The sequence below is a fragment of the Saccopteryx bilineata genome, chromosome 4, assembly GCF_036850765.1.
Source record: "Saccopteryx bilineata isolate mSacBil1 chromosome 4, mSacBil1_pri_phased_curated, whole genome shotgun sequence".
NCBI classification, from domain to species: Eukaryota; Metazoa; Chordata; class Mammalia; order Chiroptera; family Emballonuridae; genus Saccopteryx; species Saccopteryx bilineata.
In genome coordinates this window covers 134,949,216-134,973,241 of record NC_089493.1, presented here as the reverse complement: position 1 = coordinate 134,973,241, position 24,026 = coordinate 134,949,216, and the positions used below count along the sequence as shown (strand labels likewise).

The 24,026-nt window shown below is 35.9% G+C and overlaps 1 protein-coding gene across 3 annotated transcripts in view; it reads right to left on the bottom strand.

Annotated features, from left to right (window-relative positions):
* KIF3A (kinesin family member 3A) overlaps window positions 1–24,026 on the bottom strand; it is a 49,797-nt gene that overhangs the window by 9,886 nt on the left and 15,885 nt on the right. For 2 of the 3 annotated variants that reach the window (XM_066278366.1, XM_066278367.1), the window contains 5 exons: window positions 20,541–20,646; window positions 12,440–12,579; window positions 11,382–11,579; window positions 10,316–10,490; window positions 6,184–6,282 (listed from right to left, as the gene is read on the bottom strand). In XM_066278366.1, the coding sequence (XP_066134463.1) occupies window positions 6,184–6,282; window positions 10,316–10,490; window positions 11,382–11,579; window positions 12,440–12,579; window positions 20,541–20,646 (718 nt within the window). Of the gene's footprint in view, window positions 1–2,275; window positions 2,285–4,319; window positions 4,392–6,183; window positions 6,283–10,315; window positions 10,491–11,381; window positions 11,580–12,439; window positions 12,580–20,540; window positions 20,647–24,026 lie in introns of all 3 variants that reach the window. The other variant, XM_066278368.1, reaches the window with a different exon arrangement.

Sequence of the window (24,026 nt, the reverse complement as noted above, 5' to 3'; positions counted from 1 at the left end):
GAGCTTTCTGTATTTCTTAACTTCCTCCCAAAGGACCACAGAAAAGTATAAATCAGAAGACTTTATAAATTGTTAATGTCTCCACCCAAAAGCTAACCCCTCCTGCTAATAAGAGAGCATAATGAAAAGAAATGATGATGGAGATATGTATGTGTATGTGTGTGTGTGTGTGTGTGTGTGTGTGTGTGTGTGTGTGTATATATATATATATATGTATATATGAATATATTCTTTCGGGAACCATGAGACAAAGAATCATGCATAGACTTTAATTCTTCAGGATAAAATTATATTAAAAACACAAGGGTTTAAAATATATTACCCTTTATTTTTTATTTTCATAGAAATATAAGTCCAAAGCAAGCCTAAGCCATGAAACAAATAAGTTAAATAAAAGAGTAAATAAAAGCACTGATCCAAATTCATGCTCTGGTGTGGTGTGATTCATTGCATTCCAAAAGTCAGGAGGTGGGCTTCTTTGGCACAGTCACCTGTATTGAATGTTCTGAATTACACTATTAAAGGATAATTTTAAAAAGTAATCTAACCCTTTCCTAATGAATTCCTAGAAAGAATCTCCCACTGGTAATGCTATTTCTTAGAAAATTGAGGGGGAAAAGTATAAGTTCAGGTGTAAAGTACATGCATGCATAATAAATTATAACTTCTTTTCCACCTCAGAATTATAAATATTTAAATTAAAAAATGGCAAATATTTAAGTTAAAACAGAAAAAAAAAAAAACCTGTATGTGTAAAGACAGGAATACTAATGATACAAAGGAAATTATCTGGTCAACATCTGTACATTCATTTTTTAGGCTTTTAGTCTTCTAACAGTTAAAAACAGAGTTTCCAAATCCATTAAGAGGCAGTGAACTAAAAAGATTTTATATGTAGAAAATATAAAAGCATATGCCTACTGATAAATTACTACTATGCTCAAATTGCACTAGTTATTCAAAACCATCAGGTAATTAATATTTTCAAACTGATGTTTTAGCAACAAAGATCTTGTGCTCTTATAACATTTTCATAAAAATGACCATGTGCACAGAGCTAGGTTCAGTTTCTTTTTTTTTTTTTTTTCTGAAGCTGGAAACGGGGAGAGACAGTCAGACAGACTCCTGCATGCGCCCAACCGGGATCCACCCGGCACGCCCACCAGGGGCGATGCTCTGCCCCTCCGGGGCGTCGCTCTGTTGCGACCAGAGCCACTCTAGCACCTGGGGCAGAGGCCAAGGAGCCATCCCCAGCGCCTGGTCCTTGGGTGCGGGAGGGGAAGAGAGAAACAGAGAGGAGGGGGGGGGGGGCTGGAGAAGCAAATGGGCGCTTCTCCCATGTGCCCTGGCCGGGAATCGAACCTGGGTCCCCCGCACGCCAAGCCGTCGCTCTACTGCTGAGCCAACCGGCCAGGGCCTAGGTTCAGTTTCAAAGTCTAGTATTTCTGTAACATATAATTGCCAGAATTATTGTGATAAATCATTTTATTTCTCCCCAAATAATATTTTAAACTACGTGTAAATATGTACCAACACTCCTAACCAGGCACTTAAAAATGTGACATTACTAAAAGTCACTTTTACATCGATTTTTTTAAAATCTTAACCAACAAAACCTACTAAACAAAAATATGATTTTTTTTTAATATTGTATGATAGAGTTCAGCACAAATTTTTAGATAAATTTTTAAAAAGTGTTAATGTTGAGTTTATTAAATCAAGGCAAAGTAAAGTTAAAGGGAAGAATCTCAGGGAAGTATTAACTGAATTAATTTCATTTTTACTACATGAGCATCCATGGGCATAAGTACTCAGGCATCTCATTCCTCACTTTTAAAAAATGCTTGAATGTGAAATCACTTATATTTGTATTTCCAAAATTTGGCTTAACAGGTCTTTAATTTAGGAAAATAGATTATGTCATCTAGTTCTGGTGATATATTTATTTTGTCTATGTTGTTGACTAGATGTAGCATATACTGTGTGTCTAACACTATTAATCTAATATTTCTGAATTGTTCCCCTAAAAAGATCATTCAGAAATAAGAATGTTCCTAATATCTCCCTCAATAAAAACTGAAATTTAAAAAGAAAAAAAATTTTAAAGGTTTTTTTTTAAAAAAAGCTAAAGTTGAATGATTTTTTAAAATACAAAAGATGGATACTTACCTTGTCAAAAAATATTAAAATTTAAAAAATGTAATGTAGTTAAATGACAAAATTTTTTATAGTTTAAATAATTGTAGCACATGGAGTGCAAATCAACCACACCAACCTGCTTGATCTTTCAATAAGAAGTAGTAAGCAAATCGTAGACAGGAAGCATATGCACAGAGATGAGGAGGAAAAAAAGAAAAACATTATTTCTTACGTAAAACAAAGAAAAACGTATAATAGCATTTATAGTATAAGCACAGAAATAACAAAATCATTATCAAAACTAAAATAGAGAAGCTTTATGTAAAAAGAAAAGCATATTTAACACAATCAGAGATATAATTTAAGCAAAGATAATAGGAAGAATAATTTAGTCTAAGATTATAATTCTAATTAATCTCAAGAGCTCATACTAATTCCCAAACTCCTGCAAATATGACATTTCAGCACCATGTGGGTATAATGACGACAGACATGGAATTGGGAAACTGCTAACACCAGGGCAGTAGTCTAAAACAGCAAACAGACAAGCCAATTTTTAAAAATTAGTAAGTTAAAAGCAGCAAAATTCACACTATCCATTTTCAAAATTTCCCAATTCAATGTTCCAATGTAAGGCTCTGTTACAGGTATGCTTCCCTTTAAGAAAATCCAACTCAAAAGCCTCAACCCCAAATTAGGTAATAGTAATTTATAGTGATTGCTTGATTAACTACAGGAGTTAAAGAAGAATTCAGCTCTCCCAGTACATTTGATTTTCCAACTTGATTTAAAAGCAACTTTTTTTTAGAAAAAAAGTTTCATAAAGTGAAGTACACCTGTATAACAAACTTGCATTCAATCTATTAGTAGTTAAGGATAATTATAATAATGATTCCGTAGAAATAAATAACCAATTGATGATTCAAGCAAAGTACGTCTAAATAAAAAGATCATTCATCTTTTTTAAAGGGACAGTACATACAAGTTACACAACAACCACATGCTGGGACAACCATCTCTCGACTTCACCCACACACCCACATTGCAGAAAAAGAACTTAACGTTATGTGCTAGGTACACAAACAATAACTAAAACTACCTGAACTGAACAAAGTACAACTCATTTCATAACACACTTTCATATAACTAGTCTTTATAGATTAAGGTAGTCTTAAAACAGAATTAAATTATGCCTCCACTCAGATATTTTCTTGTATTTCACAGCTTAGAATATAAAATCATACCTCTATATGGTTTCTAGAGCAATGTCATGTATTTTATGTTATCCTCTGAAATTCTTGTTCTGGTAAAATTTAAGAATTGTCAATAAAGAATACAATTCCTAATATTCTCAGAATTCTTCCTCTAGGAAGCTCAAAGCATAAAGAACATAACCAATGTTTTTGCTATTTGCTTCAAAAGGTAGGTATATAGATAATGCTTTAAAAGACAGTAAGCTGCAAGCTAGTACCAGAAAGCATCAACTTTCCTTTCTTCTGAAAATAAAATATAAATAAAATTAGTAATACTTCTCGATTTAATTATAATTAAGGTTTAAGAAGAAATCTTTACGTTTGAGATAAGTTGCTAGATCCTGCATAAACATTTTTTTGTGAATCTGAATTCTCTAACTATGTATTATAAAGTTTCTTAAAATCAATCAGGTAATTCAAACTTTACGTTTTATTCAGGAGCTTCCACTCTTAAGCTACCCTAGGAATAGGACACCAAAGCCTAAAACCTTTGTAACTTAAGACATGTTATAATGGGCACTGGTGTACTTCCAAATATAATTTGGACTTTTAGAAATTAAGGATTTGTTACTACCTGTCCCTTATACTGACTAGGATTAGAAATTTGTCATGAAACATGAGAAGGAACCATAAGAAGCATTCTTTCACACAGCTTACTAGCTCTTTCTACATTATCTCAATTGCAAAAGCATGAATCTCTCTTCCATTGTCTCAAACATAAGCTTATGCATATGTTTTAACAATTATGAGTTATTGGAAGCAATGAAGGGTGGTGGTGGGGGAGATCATGACATGCTTTGTTCTACTGAGAAGTCCAACACGTATTCTTTAAGTCATGACAGGTAGCAGTGCAGCATTTCTCAAATGAAGCCCAAGGGTTATGGAAAAGCCAAAGCTCTGTTAGAGAACTTAAGAGCTACCACTCACTAGGCAAGAACTTATCCAGAGGTTTTTCTATGACAGAACATGTGGAGTCTGAACTACTGCTGCTGCTACTGCCTGGAAGACAAAGAAATGAGCCCAACGGGAACCAAAGAAAAAGGAAACAGAAAAGGAACACATACACAGAGAAAATTTCAGTTCCAGAGAGAGAATTTTAAAGGACAATCAAGCTTTGTATTAAAGAATCAAAACTTACTTTCCCTTAAAACCAGTCTTGGTAGTCTAGCCAATATTTTCTAATAACAAAGCCATGCAGGCGAATTAGAAACTGTATTCCTTTAAGCATCTACTGTGGGCAAACCCCACTATTCACTTAAAACATAGTAATTCAGAGGGTTGGAATGACAAGAATAAAAAAATCAGTAAGTCATCTGGTGACATTTAAGTCTATTTAAATTATGTAGGTTGACAAGTTAAAGGAACTGAGTTTTAAGACTTGAAGTCATACACAATTAAAACTATAAAGTGATAAGTTGCCCTTCATCCATACAGGTTGATCTTTCTCCAGTTTGACTCTTTACCCTCTAAAACATCAAACTATCAGATATAATTATGTGTGTTTTATGGTTTCATGGCAAAACTTTGAAAGCTCACTGAACATTATAAAATTTCTAATCCTAAAAGGAAGGTGTTTTACTATTAACTATTTTAATAAGAAACCGTAGCACATTCTGTTATTTAAATTTTTATTTTCAATAAACCTATTATCTGCTTTAGCTTTGAATAGTTTACTCTGTGAAAAATAGGTATGAACACAAAACCGATTCTCTAAATAAGAGTTTGGCAAACATTTTCTGTAAAGACACAGGCAATAAGTGTCTAGGTTTTGTGGGCCTGCAGTCACACATGAAAGCAGCCAGCCACAGACCACACAGAAACAAACAAGCATGGCTGTTTAATAAAATTTTATTTATAAAAGCAGGTGGTAGGCTGGATTTGGCCAGCAGGTTATATTTTGCCAACTCCTGCTCTAAATCATGCTTTCCCTTGTCTTTTGAAGTTATAAAATTTTTATAGTTTATAAATTTGGGAGTCCTGATCAAGCAGTGATGGGTTTATTTTCAGCAAGATCATTTTTTTTCAATGTTCCATTTCCTTCAATGACCCCCAACTCCCTGAAGGGCAGGTGCAGGCAGTCAGGCAATGGCACGAGATGTTCACTTGAAGCTATTGCCCTGATTTTAACAAGACAAGCAAAATAAGCACCAGCTGGAAAACAAGGATCCATGTTAATGAAAGAGAGATCTGAAATAAATAAGTATTTAGGGTAAAAGATTCCAAATGTAGGCCATTACAATACGTCTCTATCTCTTGCATGTTATTTACAACTTTATCACAATAAACATAGTATTATTCCATATTTTTTAACAAATGGCACAACTGGGTGAGAATGAAAGTATATTTTATAAAGAAAAAATTAAAAAATAGAATTCTTATACAAGTTTATTTAAAAATTCAATGATTTCTAAAGTCTAATCATACTTCAGAAAAACTCCACATTATCCTAATTTCCTAAAAAGTTCAGGTTCCTAACACAGATAAAAGTCCCCACATAAAATTAACACTTTCCATGATTTTAAAATAATATACCCACTATCACTGATTTACAATTCTAAACCCTAAAAAACTCAGAGCACACAGTCTTCTAACTCAGCTATAAACAGGAGAGGAGTATAGGAGAAAAAAATAATTCAAAGTTAACCACACTTCCTCTGTTTGACTTGCTACCATAACTAAAAAGGGCAAAAAAAAAAAAAGACCATTTCATTCATTTCAACTTCCTTGAGAATGTTAGAAACCATCATTAGGTAGCAATCATAGACAATTTCTAGAACTAAAAAGAACTTACCCCTTCTTTTTTTCCTTTTCTCTCCATGTTCTCCAACCTCGCCCTCTTCATCGTCATCCTCTTCTGACCCGCTGACATCAGAGCCTGATATTTCCTCCCCTTGAACAGAAATTTAATACAATGATTTTTATTCTATACCAGATCACTGGCTGTGTACACAATGCCTGTTTCAACTTACTTTATAAGTTTTTGTTGCCCTAAACATATGTTGTGTTAAAATTCCTAGACAGTATATCAGATATTCAGACATACTAACCTTAGAAATAAGATATGATGTACAGAGAGGCTTTATTTTTAAATTTCCTAAAGAGAAGTTAAATCCTTATCCATTTGAAACTTCAAATAAAGTACAGTTCTAAATATATATAAAAATTACATGTTAGAGTTATTTGTTTTTTAAAAATGTGATCACTTAACATTTTTCTCTTCAGTTTTCTGTTTAACATTTTAAATAATGCATTCAACCTGTTTAATTATTAAGCACCATAAAACTGTCATCTAACATAGTGATTCCACGTTTAGGCCTATATCACAAAAATATTTAAAAAGAAGAACTTATTTGTACAAAACTTATGTTAACTTAAAAAAAAATCAGGCCCTGGCCGGTTGGCTCAGCGGTAGAGCGACGGCCTGGCGTGCAGGGGACCCGGGTTCGATTCCCGGCCAGGGCACATAGGAGAAGCGCCTATTTGTTTCTCCACCCCCCACCCCTCCTTCCTCTCTGTCTCTCTCTTCCCCTCCCACAGCCAAGGCTCCATTGGAGCAAAGATGGCCCGGGCGCTGGGGATGGCTCCTTGGCCTCTGCCCCAGGCACTAGAGTGGCATTGGTTGCGGCAGAGCGACGCCCCAGAGGGGCAGAGCATCGCCCCCTGGTGGGCGTGCCGGGTGGATCCCGGTCGGGTGCATGCGGGAGTCTGTCTGACTGTCTCTCCCTGTTTCCAGCTTCAGAAAAGAAAAAAAAAATCAAATATAAGGGAGTCGTTAAATATTAATGAAGGTCAGCTACATATTATCCTCAAAGTAGTTACTTACAAATACCACTGTCATATACGAAATGTTCAAGAAACAAAAGTAATTGGGAAAAAAGTAAAATATACACTAGTCACAATAAGGTAATATTTGAGCCTGTAAGTAAAGGCAGGAAAGAGACCACAGAGTCTTGGGAGAAGGAATTCATTATAAAATATTTTGTTCTTTAGACCCAGAAACAAAAAATAAGTGCTCGACAAACAAAAAAATAAACCACTTATGGAAGCATGCTGAAATGTTATAGGAACAATCCTGCAGGAGCTCCTAATGGCCAAAGCTGGAACAATTTGAGCAATAAAATAAATCATATTACTGTTATAAACCACAAATATCCTGAGTCCAGGCTGACATAGGTTAATAACTGAATAAATAAATAAGTGGGAGGAGAAGGGATGTTCTTCCATACAACAGCATTCAAACACTAAACATCAGAAGAAATGACGGAAAGAGAAAGTCACTAATGAGTAAACAGCACGCAATTACTGTTTTGGGCAAGAACCCTTGATGGGTGCTAAGAAAATATGATGAGGAACAGGACCTTTGTGTAGTCTCAAAGTAGCTCTCCACAAGATACCTATTAATTACATAGGAAAAAATAAATAGAGAAACCTTACAGAATTTTGAGAGAACTACAAACCCAAACTGAGGGAAATTCTATGACCAGTACTCTTCAAAAGTGTGAGGATGATGAAAAACAAAAAAAAAGACTAAGGAACCAGAGACTGGATGAGACTAAAAAGCCACAACTAGGTCCTGGCCGGTTGGCTCAGTGATAGAGCCTCGGCCTGGCGTGCGGGGGACCCGGGTTCGATTCCCGGCCAGGGCACATAGGAAAAGCGCCCATTTGCTTCTCCACCCCCCTCCTTCCCCTCTCTCTCTCTCTCTCTCTCTCTCTTCCCCTCCCCGCAGCCAAGGCTCCATTGGAGCAAAGATGGCCCGGGCGCTGGGATGGCTCCTTGGCCTCTGCCCCAGGCGCTAGAGTGGCTCTGGTCGCGGCAGAGTGACGCCCCGGAGGGGCAGAGCATCGCCCCCTGGTGGGCAGAGCTTCGCCCCTGGTGGGCGTGCCGGGTGGATCCCGGTTGGGCGCATGCGGGAGTCTGACTGTCTCTCCCTGTTTCCAGCTTCAGAAAAATACAAAAAAAAAAAAAAAGCCACAACTAAATTCACACTGTGATCCTGGACCAGACACCATACTAGAGAGAAAGTGCCTGAGAGGGAAACAGTCAAAATTTAAACAAGACCTTAAAATCAATGACTTTAAAAATTAAACTACTTTACTGGTATGGCCTAAAAAAGTTTAAATAGATCTATAGATTAGTTAATAAGTTTGTATCAATGTAGATTTCCTAGTTTCAATAATTGTACTATAAGATGTTAACATTAGAAGCTGGGTATGGGTATATAGGAACTCTCACTATATTTGCATGTTTTCCATAAGTCTAAAATTATTTCAAAATAAAAAGTTAAAAAAGCATTTTTTAATATTTTTGCCTACTTTTTATTGTTTATATGATCAATTCTATTAACTAGATTATAAAACTTGATCAACTGTGATATAAAAACAAATGGCCTAAAAGCATAAATAAAATGAATTTGTATTAAAAATAAGGCCAATCTTTCCATATAAACCAGCAATTCCTCTTCTGAGTATATGCCCAAAAAAACTGAAAGCAGGTACCCATGTTCACAACATCATTATTCACAATTGTCAAAAGGCAGAAGCTGCCCAAGTGCCCACTGATGAATGGATAAAAAATATACAATATATATATATATATATATATACAACAGAATATTATTCAGCCTTAAAAAGGAAAGTCTGACACATGCTACAACATGGATAAACCTTGAGGACATCATACTAAATGAAATAAGCCAGACACAAACGGACAAATATTCTATGATTTTAGTTAAATGAGGTACCTAGAATAGTCAAATTCAGAGATAGAAAGTAAAATAGTGATTACCAGGGGCTGAGGGAGAAAGAGGAATGAGGAGATAGTATTTAATAGGTATAAAGTTTCATTTTGGGATAATTAAAAAGTTCTGGAGAAGGATGATGATAATGGTTGCAGAACAATGTGAATTTAATGTCACAGAACTATACACCTAAGAATAGTTAAAATGGTAAATTTTATGTTATGGATATTTTATCACAATAAAAAATGCAAAAAAAAATAAGTCAGCAAGATAATGGTATAAACTCAACATTAACAAATCTAAGAAATTTTAAATCTTTAAACCATACTGACTATAAATACCACCTAGTGGTCACATTTAAAACACCAGATTTCATTACCTAAGAGGCAGGCCAATTACTACTGCTTTCCCTCAATAATCTTACTCAAGCTTATTGAATCAGCACTTTCTCCAAACATCTGTGATGGCAGTATCTCTAGATTTCACATCTGATCTAACCAGTTTCCCTCAGACTGAAAAGAGGCAGTTTCAGAGCCCTCTGCTCACCTGGTATGTAAGGGAGCCCTATGCCACTCAATTCTAGCATGAAGGTACAGGAGACGCTGGGCACTTACTGAGGGTAAGTTTCTCAACCTCATAAAGTCTTCAAACTTCTAACCTTCTAACACTATCTTGTTATAAAAGAATTTCCAAAAAAAATCCCATATTCAAATTTACAAATGAACACATATTTTCAAGGCCACGCAATAAACTTTTACTTATAATAAACTTGGTGCATCCATGACACTGTAATAGCTTTCCATACTTCAAACAACAGTGACTGATACGTAGCACAGACAACTCTGGTCATAGTCACCTAAATCTCTGGTAGAACTTGCTCTTATATAGACACAAATAAAAATTATTTAATAAGTACTCAAGTGAAATCTACAAAAAGTCATTGGGATTAAAATGGAGGTTTAAATCAAGTAAATTTTCTTTATCATATATACAAACATAATATAATTTTACTTGAGCTTAATATGAAGATGAAGTCTGTATCATTACCAAGCAGAAATATTCCTTTAAATATCAATGTTAAAGGTGCAAAGAATTTTTGATAGGTGGTTTTTATTAGACTACTTAGTAGTTAAGTAACATATTTTTAGCCAATATTAAGATCAACATTTTGGGAAAAAGTTACCTTCTTCAAGTTTTTTTTTCAGTTCTTCTATTTCTTTCTGAAATTGACGAAGCAAAGCATCCTTTGGATCTTCATTAATTCTAGCTTTATTTTTAATATTCTTAGCACGGTTAGCATACCGTAACGTACTGATAGTTTCATCATAATTGTAATCAGCTGGCCCAATATTTGCACACTGTTGAATCAGGAATACAAAACATTTTAACACCTGACACAGTTAAAATTAATACTACCATTTTGAAGATATCAAAAGAATTTTTGAAGCATACTTCTACTCTGGCCTTCTTGGAAAAAGAGTACTGACTCTGACAGGTTGGCTCAGTGGACAGTGTGTCATCCCTGTATAAGGACGTTTTAGGTTCGATACCTGGTCAGGGCACACAGGAGATAGACTTCTCTCCCCCTCCCTCTCCCTCTTCTCTGTCTCTTCTCCTCCCATAGCCAGTGGTTCGACTGGTTTGAGCATCAGCCCCAGGCTCTGAAGATGGCTCAGTTGGTCTAAGTCAGTGGTCGACAAACTCATTAGTCAACAGAGCCAAATATCAACAGTACAACAATTGAAATTTCTTTTGAGAGCCAAATTTTTTAAACTTAAACTATGTAGGTAGGTACATTCCTTATTGAGGTAGCACCCACACGTGGTATTTTGTGAACAGCCACACTCCAGGGCCCAAAGAGCCGCATGTGGCTCACGAGCCACAGTTTGCCGACCAGGGGTCTAAGAGCATCAGCCTCAGTCACTAAAAATAGCTCAGTTGAATCAAGCATTGGCCCCAGACAGGGGGTTGGCAGGTGGATCCCGGAAGGGGTGCATGCGGGAGTCTATCTCATTATCTCCCTTCCTCAAAAATAAAAAGAAAAAAAGAAAAAGAAATTATAACCACATGGGCTTCTAAACACCACCATATGGGCTCATACACACAGTATACTAGAAAACAAAAAACCACAAATCAAATACAGTAAAATAATCAACAGTTTTTAAGATGTTATGTATATCAATTATGGGGCTAAACAGGAATCCTAAATTTGCTTGTTGATAACTAGAAGAACATCAATTAAGTCTTACCATCATGGTCTTTGAGTTTCCTCCTAAGGAATCCTGAAGAAGACGAGTCAATTTAGAGTTACGATAAGGCACATGAGTGCTTTTTCCATCAACCAAGGCAGAAATCACATTACCAAGAGTGGAAAGTGAAAGATTGATTTTGGTAGCCTCCTTGAGGCGCTGTCCAGTAGCTCCAGTTTTTGCTTGTCTTTCTGAGCCCTAGCAGTAAACAGAGACAGAAACAGGGCTAAAATATAAAATACAGAATATTGTTTCCCAAGCTTAAAAAAAGTAATTTAACAATAAAAAAAATCTGATATGATATCTGGAATTCAAAGTAATACAGGAAGGGAATTGGAGAAAGGTAGAGATGAAACAGGATTTGCCACGAACCAGTTCATGTTGAAGGTGGGTGATCGTTATGCAAAGGATCATTATACTATTCCATCTACAGGGGGTCCTCAGGTTACAACACCTCAACATGACGTTTCAAGTTTATGATGCTCATTCCCATAAAAACTTGAAAAAATTGAGATTTTTTTTTGGCTTACACGGTTAGCATTGTACTTACAGACTATGTGGGCTAGCTAGTTAGGTTGTGTGCAGTGGAAGATCATGCAGTAATGTGACACATGAGTGAGGGAGTTGGCGTGCCCCAGTACTTACCTATGCCATTTTGGACTGTTAAAAGCGCAAGTGTTCCATTTGTGTTGCTTTGTTTGGTGACTTTTTGGCTTTATCGTGGCTCCTATGTTTATGTCCTTCTCCTTTTACTGTGGCTTAGCTTTGTTTTATGTTCTAGATTATGATTTTACAACTGTGTTAGGATAAGTGACTTAGGCTAGGGTGTGTTTCGACTTATACCGAAATTTGGGTTGTATCACTGTTGTAGGAACAGAACTATGTCGTAACCTGAGGACCTCCTGTAGTTTTGTACAGGTTCAAAATATTCCATAATAAGTTAAACATATATACAAGTTAACTTTATAATCATACGTAAATCACACCTTTTCACTTTAATTTTTATTCATAAAATAAAAAATTATGAGTTATTGTTTAAGCAGTATCCTGTTACTTACAGCAAGATCTACAAGATGGAGCTTCCCCATCCTGACATGCATGTTACCGTCAACACCTTTTTCACTGCATTCTATAGTAATTGTGAAGATGGCATGGGAACGGGAACTATGCTCATTCATATTAGTTGCACCAACAGAACCTTAAAAAAAGGAAGGACATTTTTAAGAAGTATAATAACAGGGAGTGCCTTTAAAAATTATTAACTATCCAGCCTGACCAGCAGTGGTGCACTGGATAGTGTAGACCTGGTATGCTGAATTCCCAGGTACAAAACCCCAAGGTTGCTGGCTTGAGCGCAGGCTCATCAGCTTGAGCGCAAGGTTGCTGGCTTGAGCATGGGGTCATTGACATGGTCCCATGGTCACTGGCTTGAACAAGGGTTCACTAGCTCAACCTGAGCACCCCGATCAAAGCACATATGAGACGCAATCAATGAACAACTAAAAGTGGCGCAACTACGAGTTGATGCTTCTCATTCTCATCTCTCTTCCTTCCTGTCTCTGTCTCTGCCTCCCTCTCTCTCTCACTAAAAAGAAAAAAAATTATAACTATTCAGAATGATTTAAAATATTTTTATTTAACTTCATCAGAGCCAAAAACCAGAGAGGATGGCTAAATCATAAAGGCATAGGTGTGTTTAGCAATTATAAGTTTTTGACAATTTATGTTCATAACAAAAAGAATTTGCAATGTTTCTCATATTAAAATGGTAATTTTAAGACAAAATACTTAATTTTAACCCTAAGTATTACTTGCTAAAAAAAGTAATTTACATAAAAATACATGGTAATTCAAAATATTATTGCTGTTTCTGCTGTCTCTAAAAGTATTATGTTCTAGTCTCTTCTCTCTCTAAAATCAATAAATAAAATCTTAAAAAAATTAAAAAATTAAAAAAAAAAAAAACGTTTTAAGGGCCCAACCTGTGGTGAAAGAGTGGAATAAGTATCAACCTGGAATGCTGAGATCACTGGTTCGAGGCACATACGAGAAGCACTATTACAAGTTGATGCTTCCTGCTCCTCCCCCTACCCTTTCTCTTTCTCTCTCTTTCTCCCTCTCTCTCTCTCTCTCTCCTTTCTCTCTAAAATCAATAAATAAAATCTTAAAAAAAGAAAAATAAATAAAAGTATTATGTTCTGGAAATCCACACCACAGAAATACTTGTGTATATGCATTAAAAGACGCCAGGATAATCAGTGCAGCATTGCTAACAACAAGAGACTAGAAGAAACCAACAGGACAGTGGTTGATCAATTATAAACTAGTCATACTGTGGGTTTAAAAACACAAGGTAGATCTGTATGATATGAAAAGATACCCACAACATATGGTTGAAAAAAAAAGGAATATATAATATAATCCCACTTCTATAAAACAAAAGCATCCATTCAAAATATATTATGTATTTGTGAGTGTATAAACATTGTACATAAATATATTGTGTAAACAAAGTTTATTTTTGTTTTTTTACAATAACACATATTGGGTTTTTCCTTAAATTCCAAAGTACTTTAAAAGCGGTATGTTAATTTTACCCAATGACAAAATTTCCTCCCTACTATATATTCATGCAGAAGTTCTCCATGGAAGCTTGATTTTAGACTTTAAACATTAAAATATAAACATTATTCATTATTATCATAAAATTGCACTAAGAAAGAAAAGTAAAGCCTAAATAAGTCAGTGAGAGAAAGACAAATACCATATGATTTCACTTATATGTGGAATCTAAGGAACAAAAGAAATAAAACTGAAACAGAGTCAGGCCGAGAGAGCAGACTGGCTGCCAGAGGGAGGGGCAGTGAGGGACTGGGCGAAAGAGGTGAAGGGATTGAGAAGTACAAATTGGCAGTTATGAAACAGTCATGAGGATGTAAAGCATAGGGAATATAGTCAATAATATTGCAATAACTATGTATGGTGTCATTTGGGTGCTGAAATATTGGGGGTGGAAAACTATGGAAAGTATGCAATTGTCTAACCCAGGGGTCCCCAAACTTTTTACACAGGGGGCCAGTTCACTGTCCCTCAGACCATTGGAGGGCCAGACTATAAAAAAAAAACTATGAACAAATCCCTATGCACACTGCACATATCTTATTTTAAAGTAAAAAAAAACAAAACAGGAACAAATACAATATTTAAAATAAAGAACAAGTAAATTTAAATCAACAAACTGACCAGTATTTCAATGAGAACTATGCTCCTCTCACTGACCACCAATGAAAGAGGTGCTCCTTCTGGAAGTGCGGCAGGGGCCGGATAAATGGCCTCAGGGGGCCGCATGCGGCCCGCGGGCCGTAATTTGGGGACCCCTGGTCTAACCACTATGCTGTATACCCGAAACCAATATAAAATAATATTGAAAGTAAACTATAATTGAAAAAAAATAGTAAGCCTGATGAAAACGTAGTGAAAGAAAATGCAAGGATTTGTGAATTCATACTATATTTTTCTATTTTCTTATAATCAAATTATGAATTTATGAATTTTTTCCAGAAATATAAAAAGTGATTAAGCCTTGATTTTGCCACTCCCTGACTGAGTGAGACCGGGATGGTTTCCCATTGCAGTCCTCCTAAGGAGCAGCACTAAGATGAGCAGCTCTGAGCAGGTACTTTCCTTTAGGATTACTTCCATGGGATGCATTTTCCAAACTGGAATTACCAGGTCAAAGAGTAGGAATTGTTTCATAGCAATGTGATACCAAATTACACTGTAGCAGTGTTATTCGATTTTGATGGGGAGGTATGTAATTTGAAAAACTCATATTAATTCTTTTTTTGCAATGTAATTAAATCATGCTATTTATGATTGTAATTTTTCTGTATTTCTGTTATGAAAACAAAGAAACACAACAGACACATTGTTAAATGTGCCCTACAGTGAATTTGACAAACTTGAGGCAATCAAGTAAACTTGATGCTCTAGTTAACCTACTGACATGTCACATATGGAAATAAAACAAAAAATACTTCCATAGCTATATTTGTCAAATATTTATTTTAGAATAAAAAAATTAAATTTTAGCCCTGGCCCATTGGCTCAGTGGAAGAGCGTCAGCCTGGCATGCAGGAGTCCCAGGTTCAATTCCCGGCCAGGGCACACAGAAGAAGCACCCATCTGCTTCTCCACCCCTCCCCCTCTCCTTCTTCTCTCTCTCTTCCCCTCCCGCAACCAAGGCTCCATTGGAGCAAAGTGGCCCGGGCGCTGAGGATGGCTCCATGGCCTCCGCCTCAGGCGCTAGAATGGCTCTGGTTTCAACAGAGTGACGCCCCAGATGGACAGAGCATCGCCCCCTGGTGGGCATGCCTAGTGGATCCCGGTCGGGTGCATGCGGGAGTCTTTCTGACTGCCTCCCTGTTTCCAATTTCAGAAAAATACAAAAAAAAAAAAAAAATTAAATTTTTATGTTTTTCAAGAGGGCATGAAAAAATGTATCCAGTAAATATGCCTGCATGTATATAAACTCACATATATATAAGAATATTTATTGCTGTATTATTCATAATAGCAAAATTGAAAACAACCCAAAAGTCCATCAATAAAAGACTGGGTAAAAAAATTATGGAGATCCACCGAATGAAATGCTAAATCATTCTTTTTAAATGCTTATATACACACTAGTATGTATTAATATGAAGTGATCTCTAAGATAATATTAAGTGAATTAAGTATGCTATTATCAGACTCATAAAGGAAGAGGACAAGCACTTTCTCTAAAATCACACACGAGTAGACACACAGACTACATTAGAAAGGGCACATTAGAAACTAACAAAGGTTGCCACCAGGGATGGAAACTAGGAGACTGACACACAAGGGTAGGAGAGACTTGTTTTTCAATGTATACTTTTATGCCTTTGAACTTTATACCGTATGTATGGATTACCTGTTCCAAAAAATAATTTTTTAAAAAGGACTTTGTTTTAAAGGCTGAAAACACTATTGTACAAAAATATTAACCAATTTGCATATGCCTTTTGCAGCAACATGGATAGAGGGCATATTATTTTGAGTTGGGTATTTGGACAGAGAGGGACAGGTGCCACATGGTTTCACTTGTGTGTGGAATCTAGAAGAAACAAAATTAACAGGCAGAACAGAGACAGACTCATAGAGAACATTTTGATGGTTGACAGATGGGAGCCGAGTTGGAGGGATGGGTGAAGGGGGAAGGGATTAGGAGGTACAGATTGGTAGTTACAGAGTAGTCATGCACTGAACAGGAGTACTGGGCGTAGCGTGGGGAATATGGTCAATAGCATCATAGTGACTATGGTGTCAGATGGGTACTATATTTATAGGGTGACATCTTCATGAGTTGTGTAGATGTTTGAACACTGTGTTGTATACCTGAAATTAATACTGTATGTCAACTGTAAAAAAATAATTATTTAAAAAAATATTAACCAATTACAAGAATGCTCACAATGTAAATGTACTAGAATAGTTTAAATTTGCATTTTAGTTGCTAGGCAGGCTGTTTACTTATTCGTGAGATGACCGACTTATTTTCTTAAGTATAAAATTAACTATTTTTATACTATGACCACCTGTACAAAATGGGTGCTAATTTTATATTTGTGTTAATTTTTCATCTATTTAGAAAAGCAGCATTTGCTGTTTTTTGGGGTTTTTTTTTCATTTTTAAGAGTTTGTTTGATCAAATTGAGGAAATGCCGAGGAGCAAGATGTCAAATGCTCCCAGAATAGCAGCTTTTATTGTCCCATTTCCCCTCTGCTATTTCCCTCTTAATCATTATTTTACTAATTATTTTACAATATAATAAAATTTATACTTTTATGTTGAAACTTTTGTACTAATATTTGTACTAAATGTTTAATTCTTAGATTCAATCATTTATTAAATTTTCCTCTCTGCTATCTTAGGATTTCAAGTCCCTTTATCTCTGTTTCATTTGATTTCTCTCATTAGAATTCTTTAGTTCTCCTTGAACATATCTCACATACCAAGTTAAATTAATTCTTCAGGTAGTTAATGGGAGGTTTCGGTCACTACTGTGAATGGCATCCTATGTTAAAAAGTTTTTAAAATAAGCAGTACATGAACATATTCCTGATATAAAAAAACTAAAAATACATTAAAAAAACAAAAAACAGTGAAAGCTCCTGAGATTCCTTTTTCCCAATCTTACTTCCCCTTCCCTAGAGTGAAACACTATTAAATGTCCTTTCATTTTGTATTTCACATGCACACATTGGGTATACACACATACACACTATGTCCAGATATACAGTTTAATCGTTTGACTTTTTTACACATATATTAATGGGATGATGCAGTAATACTATTCTGTAATTTGCTTTCATTTACTAATATATCCTGAGAATCCTCCAAGTCTCTACATGTAGATTAAACTCATTTTTTTTTGTTCAGAGCTTCATTATAGTCCACAGTACTTTTGTACCATAATTTATGTAATCAATGTTTTCTGTTCGTGTGTTTTTGTTGTTGTTTTAAATGAGAGGAGGGGAGATAGACTCCTGCATGTCTCCCGACAGGGATCCACCTAGAAACCCCATCTAGGGCTGATGCTCGAATCAACCGAGCCACCAGCCATGAGAGAGAGAGAAAGAAATGGAGAAGGAGGGGGAGAGCTGCAGATGCTTGCTTCTCATTTGTGCCCTGACTAGGAACTGAACCTGGGATGACTGCACGCTGGGCTGACACTACCATGAGCCAACCAGCCAGGGCCCAATGTTGTTTATAGTTATTTAAGTTGTATGAAACTTTATTACAAATAATGTTTCAATAAAGCACTTTTTGTTTACACTTAAAAATATATTTCTAGAACATGTATCTAGAATTAGAAACACCAGTTCAAAAGAAATGCATTTCTTTTCAGTGAGAGAGAGAGAGAGAGAGAGAGAGAGAGAAAGAGGGAGAGAGGATCAGACAGGAACAGATAGGAAGGAGAGAGATGAGAGATATCAACTCATACTTGCAGCACCTCAGTTGCTAATTGACTGCTTTCTCATATGTTCCTTGGTGGGTAGGGGGGCTCCAGCCGAGCCAGTGGTCCCTTGCTTAAGTCAGCAACCTTGGGATCATGTCTAAGAACCCATGCTCAAGCCAGCAACTTTACACACTCAAGCTGGATGGGCTCACATTCAAGCTGGTGACCTTGAGATTTTGAACCTGGATCCTCAGCATCCCAGGTTGATGTTCTGTCTACTGCGCCACATTCTGGTCAGGCAGAAATGCATTTTAAAAATTTCAATGGCTTCTATTATACCACCCTCATCAAAAAAGCCATTCTGGGTGATGGACAGACAACACAATCAACAATTCAAATGCTATAAAAATGTTTGCTTGGGACCTATGTACTCTTATTAATCAATGTCACCCCATTAAATTTAATTTTCTAAATAAAATTTAAAAGGAAAAAAAAATTTTCTCCATAATCTATCACCAGTGCCCATTTCTTCAGAGCCTCACCAACCTTGTTCTCTTTTCATCCAAACTGATGGGTACAATAGCTCCCACTGGTGTTTTAACTGCATTTTCCAGAGTATTTATATATAAAGTTGAACATCCTTTCCTATGCTGCATATTGCTGTTTAGTTCTGTGAATAATGTTTTTGTATATATTTTTGTTCATTTTCCTGTTAAAATTTGGTCTTTTTCTTTCTCCTACTTGGTTTTTAAGAATGCAATTGATTATTTATTTATTTTTGTGACAGAGACAGAGAGAGGGACAGATAGACAGGAAGGGAGAGAGATGAGAAGCATCAACTCTTCGCTGTGGTACCTTAGTTATTCATTGATTTTCTCATACGTGCCTTGACCAGCAGCTACAGCAGACCGAGTGACCCCTTGCTCAAGCCAGTGACCTTAGGCTTAAATTGGTGAGCCTTGTTCAAACCAGATGAGCCTGTGCTCAAGCCAGCAACCTCAGGGTTTCGAACCTGAGTCTTCTGTGTCCCAGTCCGATGCTCTATCCCAGGGGTCCCCAAACTGCAGTCCCCTGAGGCCATTTATCCGGCCCCCGCCGCACTTCCGGAAGGGGAACCTCTTTCATTGGTGGTCAGTGAGAGGAGCACATTGACCATCTCATTAGCCAAAAGCAGGCCCATAATTCCCATTGAAATACTGGTCAGTTTGTTGATTTAAATTTACTTGTTCTTTATTTTAAATATTCTATTTGTTCCTGTTTTGTTTTTTTACTTTAAAATAAGATATGTGCAGTGTGCATAGGGATTTGTTCATAGTTCATAGTTTTTTTATAGTCCAGCCCTCCAACAGTCTGAGAGACAGTGAACTGGCCCCCTGTGTAAAAATTTTGGGGACCCCTACTCTATTCACTGCGTCACCACCTGGTCAGGCAAGAGTGCAATTGATTTTTAAAATTTTTGGTTTAATTGCCTTGAGTTTGCTTGATTTATAGTCTAGTCATAAAATCTGTGAAAAAAATGTTTACTTCCACTGTTCTTATCTTTCACCTCTAATCTCTAATCACTATTAGCAACATCACTGGTAATGTATATTAAATATTGCTTAAGTTCTTTATTATCTAGACAAAATTGGAAACAATTACCTTAAAAAATGCCACCTTATTTTTGTTTTGATTTTCTTGTCAATAAAAGGGAGACAGTAGAGTGCCTGGACATGCTGGTTCATGACCAAGGCTAAAATATTCCCTCTGCCACTTAATAAGGACTATAGAACCTTGGACAAGTTACTTAAATTGTCTTGGTTTCCTCAATCATAAAATAAGGATTTACATAGTCATAATCTATTGTGAGGATTAAAAGATCATTCTTATAAAGCAGTTTGTATAAGCATGTACCACATAGTAAGGGCTCAAAAAGTGTTGTTATAGCTAACAAGAGACAGCTATAGGAGAGCTTCAAAGACATAGCACTATTTCTAAGAAACAAAATTTTGATCAGTACAGAAAGCAATCTATAATACCTTTCATCCATATATCCTCTCTATCTAATAAATAATCAGAGAGAGTTTTCAAGAAACTTAAAAATCCAGTCTTTTTGAGACAAAATGCCATACCAATTTTGCTTCCAAACCAGTCTACTCAGCACATAAATATCTAATCACAATTATGTACTACTTACGATTTTTGTGGCCTAGTGTCATAATTCTATCCATATCATCAGCATTATTTACCACATAAGCTGATAAGTCTTTGATATAAACTCCCACATCAGGTCTTTCTTTAACCTAAAAAAAATAAAAATCATAAGACTTTACACAAATACCCATAATTCTTCCACAACTATTCACTGAATAGTTACTCTGTGTTAGTTATTGAACACCTACTATATATAAACAATATGTAAATAAATGTGTTATTGAACACAATTATTTACTGAATATCTACTATGAGACACTGCTAAATACTGAATGTACAGGTGAACAAGGTAGACGTAGTCTCTACACTTCTTGAAATAAAAATCTATGGGGAGAATATACAAATAATTACACACAAAAATTATTTTATTTCAATTGTGATAATGCCATGAATTAAAAAAAATATAAGAGTATGAAAATACAATAAAGAGAAGGTTAAGCTAATGAAGGAGGAACAGAATAAGCTTCCTTAAGATGATGTTTAAGCTAACACTTAAAGAAAAAGGAGCCAATCTGGGTTGGGGCAGAAGGAAAAGAGTATACACAAGGACCCTGAAATGAGAAAATATTTATACTAGGCAGTTAGAAAAAAATAAAAAGTCATGGTGCCTGGAAACAGTAGGAAGCAGGACAGGGACGGGGAGGGCAGTGGTGGTGGTAACACTTGGCTACAGAGGCAGGCAGAGATAAGGTTAAGCCTTTCTAGGTCTCACCAGCAACTTGAAGCTCTAGACAACTTCAAATAGTTGTATGAAATACTTAGATCTATGGCATCCATGTAAAAATATTACCTTTCTGTGAGTAGCCTTGTGAGAAATTTTACCAAATTTAAAGGATATATTTAGGGAAGATCTATATAAAATACAAATAGTATTAAAAATACAAAGTTCACTTTGGAAAACCCAGAAGTCACCTCCACAAGTCAACACAAAAGCATGAAGGCAAAGGCCCATGACTGCCCATAAGGAAAGCCATTCCACAGGGAGTAAGACCTCATAGACAAAGACAATAAACAAAAGTTTAAAAAACAGTCCCAAAGACAAAAGTCATAGGGTAGACACTCCAAAGTCCAGGTGTAGATTTCAGATCTAGTTGGGGTTTTGGGGTTTTTTTTTGTCTTTTATAAAAATTTATAAGATATATAAATATTTATACATTAGGAAAAATAACCCTTTTTCTGTAATGGGATATAAATAAAACCCTAATTTTATTAGTAGTAAAGGAGGGTGTTGGCTTCTATAAACCAGTGGATTTCAAACTGCTCCGAAAAGCCCTAAAGCAGCGATTTTCCACTGGTGTGTCACAAGATTTTTTCTTCTTTTCCAAATGAGAGGAGGGGAGATAGACAGACTCCTGCATGCACCTTGACCGGGATCCACCTGGCAACCCCCATCTGGGGTCAGTGCTCTGCCCAGCTGGGGCCATGCTCACATCCGAACTATTTTCAGCACCTAAAGGGGAGGCTCCATGGAGCCATCCTCAGCGCCTGGGGCTGATATGCTTAAACCAATCAAGCCATGGCTGTGGAAGGGGGAGAGAAAGAGAGAGAAAAAGAGAGAAGGGGGAGGGTTAGAGAAGCAGACAGTTGCTTCTCCTGTGTGCCCTGGCTGGGAATCAAATCTGGGACACCCACACACCAGGCCAACGTTCTACCACTGAGCTAACTGGTTAGGGCCAGGAATTTTTGTATTTAGTTAGGGGCACTGACCTTTTTTCTCTTAGGATTGTCAAATAAAAAAATAACAGCAGCCAACACAATAGGTATCTAGTGTGAATGAATCAAAATTATAACTATGTTTTTGTCAGACAGCCTAAAATTATATTTTTTGGTGTGCTGCAGAATTTTAGTAATTATCAATAGTTTATGTGTGCCATGAGATGAAAAATAGTTGAAAACTGCTGTCATAGCAGGTCGGCAGTAACAGTAACGGTCCCCACGGGGTCTGGGGGTCTTCAGGCTCAGACAAGTTCTTCCTCAGACAAGTTCTCCCTAACTCTATTTTACAAATAAAAACATACTGCTTGTCCATGGTAATAGTACTATAGGAATGAAAGAAATCTGAGAAAAGAATTACTTTATTTTGCTCAGAACTCTACCAAGAGCTAATCACTGTTTTAAAGCCCATGTCATTGACAGTAATACCAATCAAGGTGTTATCAATTCAACATACCTGTAAGTCTGTTGCAGCTGATGTAATTATGATGATTAAATATGCATCAGACTCCTGTATTATGTCAGAGTGTCACCTCTGAAGTATTAACTAAAATACTGAAGTGCTAACATTTTATTTTTTAAGTCCTTTTATTCTTTTTTACATTACAATTAGTATGTTATGTGTGTAGGTTTATTTTTACCATCTGATTTTTATTTCAAGATAATGAAAGAAGCATTAAAAAATATAAAAAAGGGATATTGGGTCTAATATAGTTGAAAACCATTGATAAGACTGTTGCTGAGAGTAAATCTGAGCTATGATTATTGGCGTAAAAATGGAAATGTTCTTTCCAAATGATTTACATTCTGATAATTTGTGTAATAAACTTTCAAAAAAAAAAGCACAGAACTAACAAAGTATCCATCAAAACTAAAGATGGCAACTAGCAAAAAAAAATTTTAAATACATCACATTTGCTATGTTCACATAATAATTATAGAATAAGCTTGCATTAAGGTCCAACAGTCTCTGACAATCCCTAACCTGTAACATAACACATTGCTCCAAAGTTCAGTTTGTATAGTAAACTTAAAAAAGAAAAACCTAATGTTTACATTGAATATTATGTGTCAAGCACTGATTTAAACACTTTGTATTAATTTACTAATGTTGGCAATAATCCTATGAAGTAGATACTATTACTATTTCCATTTTTATATGGCAAAACTAAGGCTAATAGAGGTGAAGTAACTTGCTCACACAAGGTCAGAGCCAGAATTAAAACTAAAAGATAGGACCTCAGAAACTGCTCTCTTAATCTTAGAAGATACCATCATTCACCTGCTACATGACCTTGAACAAATCAGGTAACTCCTCTAGGTTTCATTTTTCACATCAGCGAAACTGCTGGGGAAGAGTAAATGAAATAAAGTGTGTACTACTACCACAACTTGCTGTGCTGACTGCCTCCTACCACATTATAAGAGTTCAGTAATAGTAGCTGCTGCTACTCTACATGTATTCCACACCACTATACAATAGTGGCTACTCTTATGCTACATACATTACTCTAATCATTTTACCAACAATGCAATTCCAATCAAAATTTTAATATTAATATTTTAAAGGCTATTATTTCCTTACGTTTATTTCCTAAAATATTAAAATACCTCATAATATTTATAAATATTTATCACTTGACTCAGCAGTACTGCTTCAAAAATGTAGCCTAAGATATGCCTGTATATGTAGTATATTTACCACAGAACTGTTTGTGACAGCAAGGTCAGAAACAATCCAAGAGTTCACCAACAG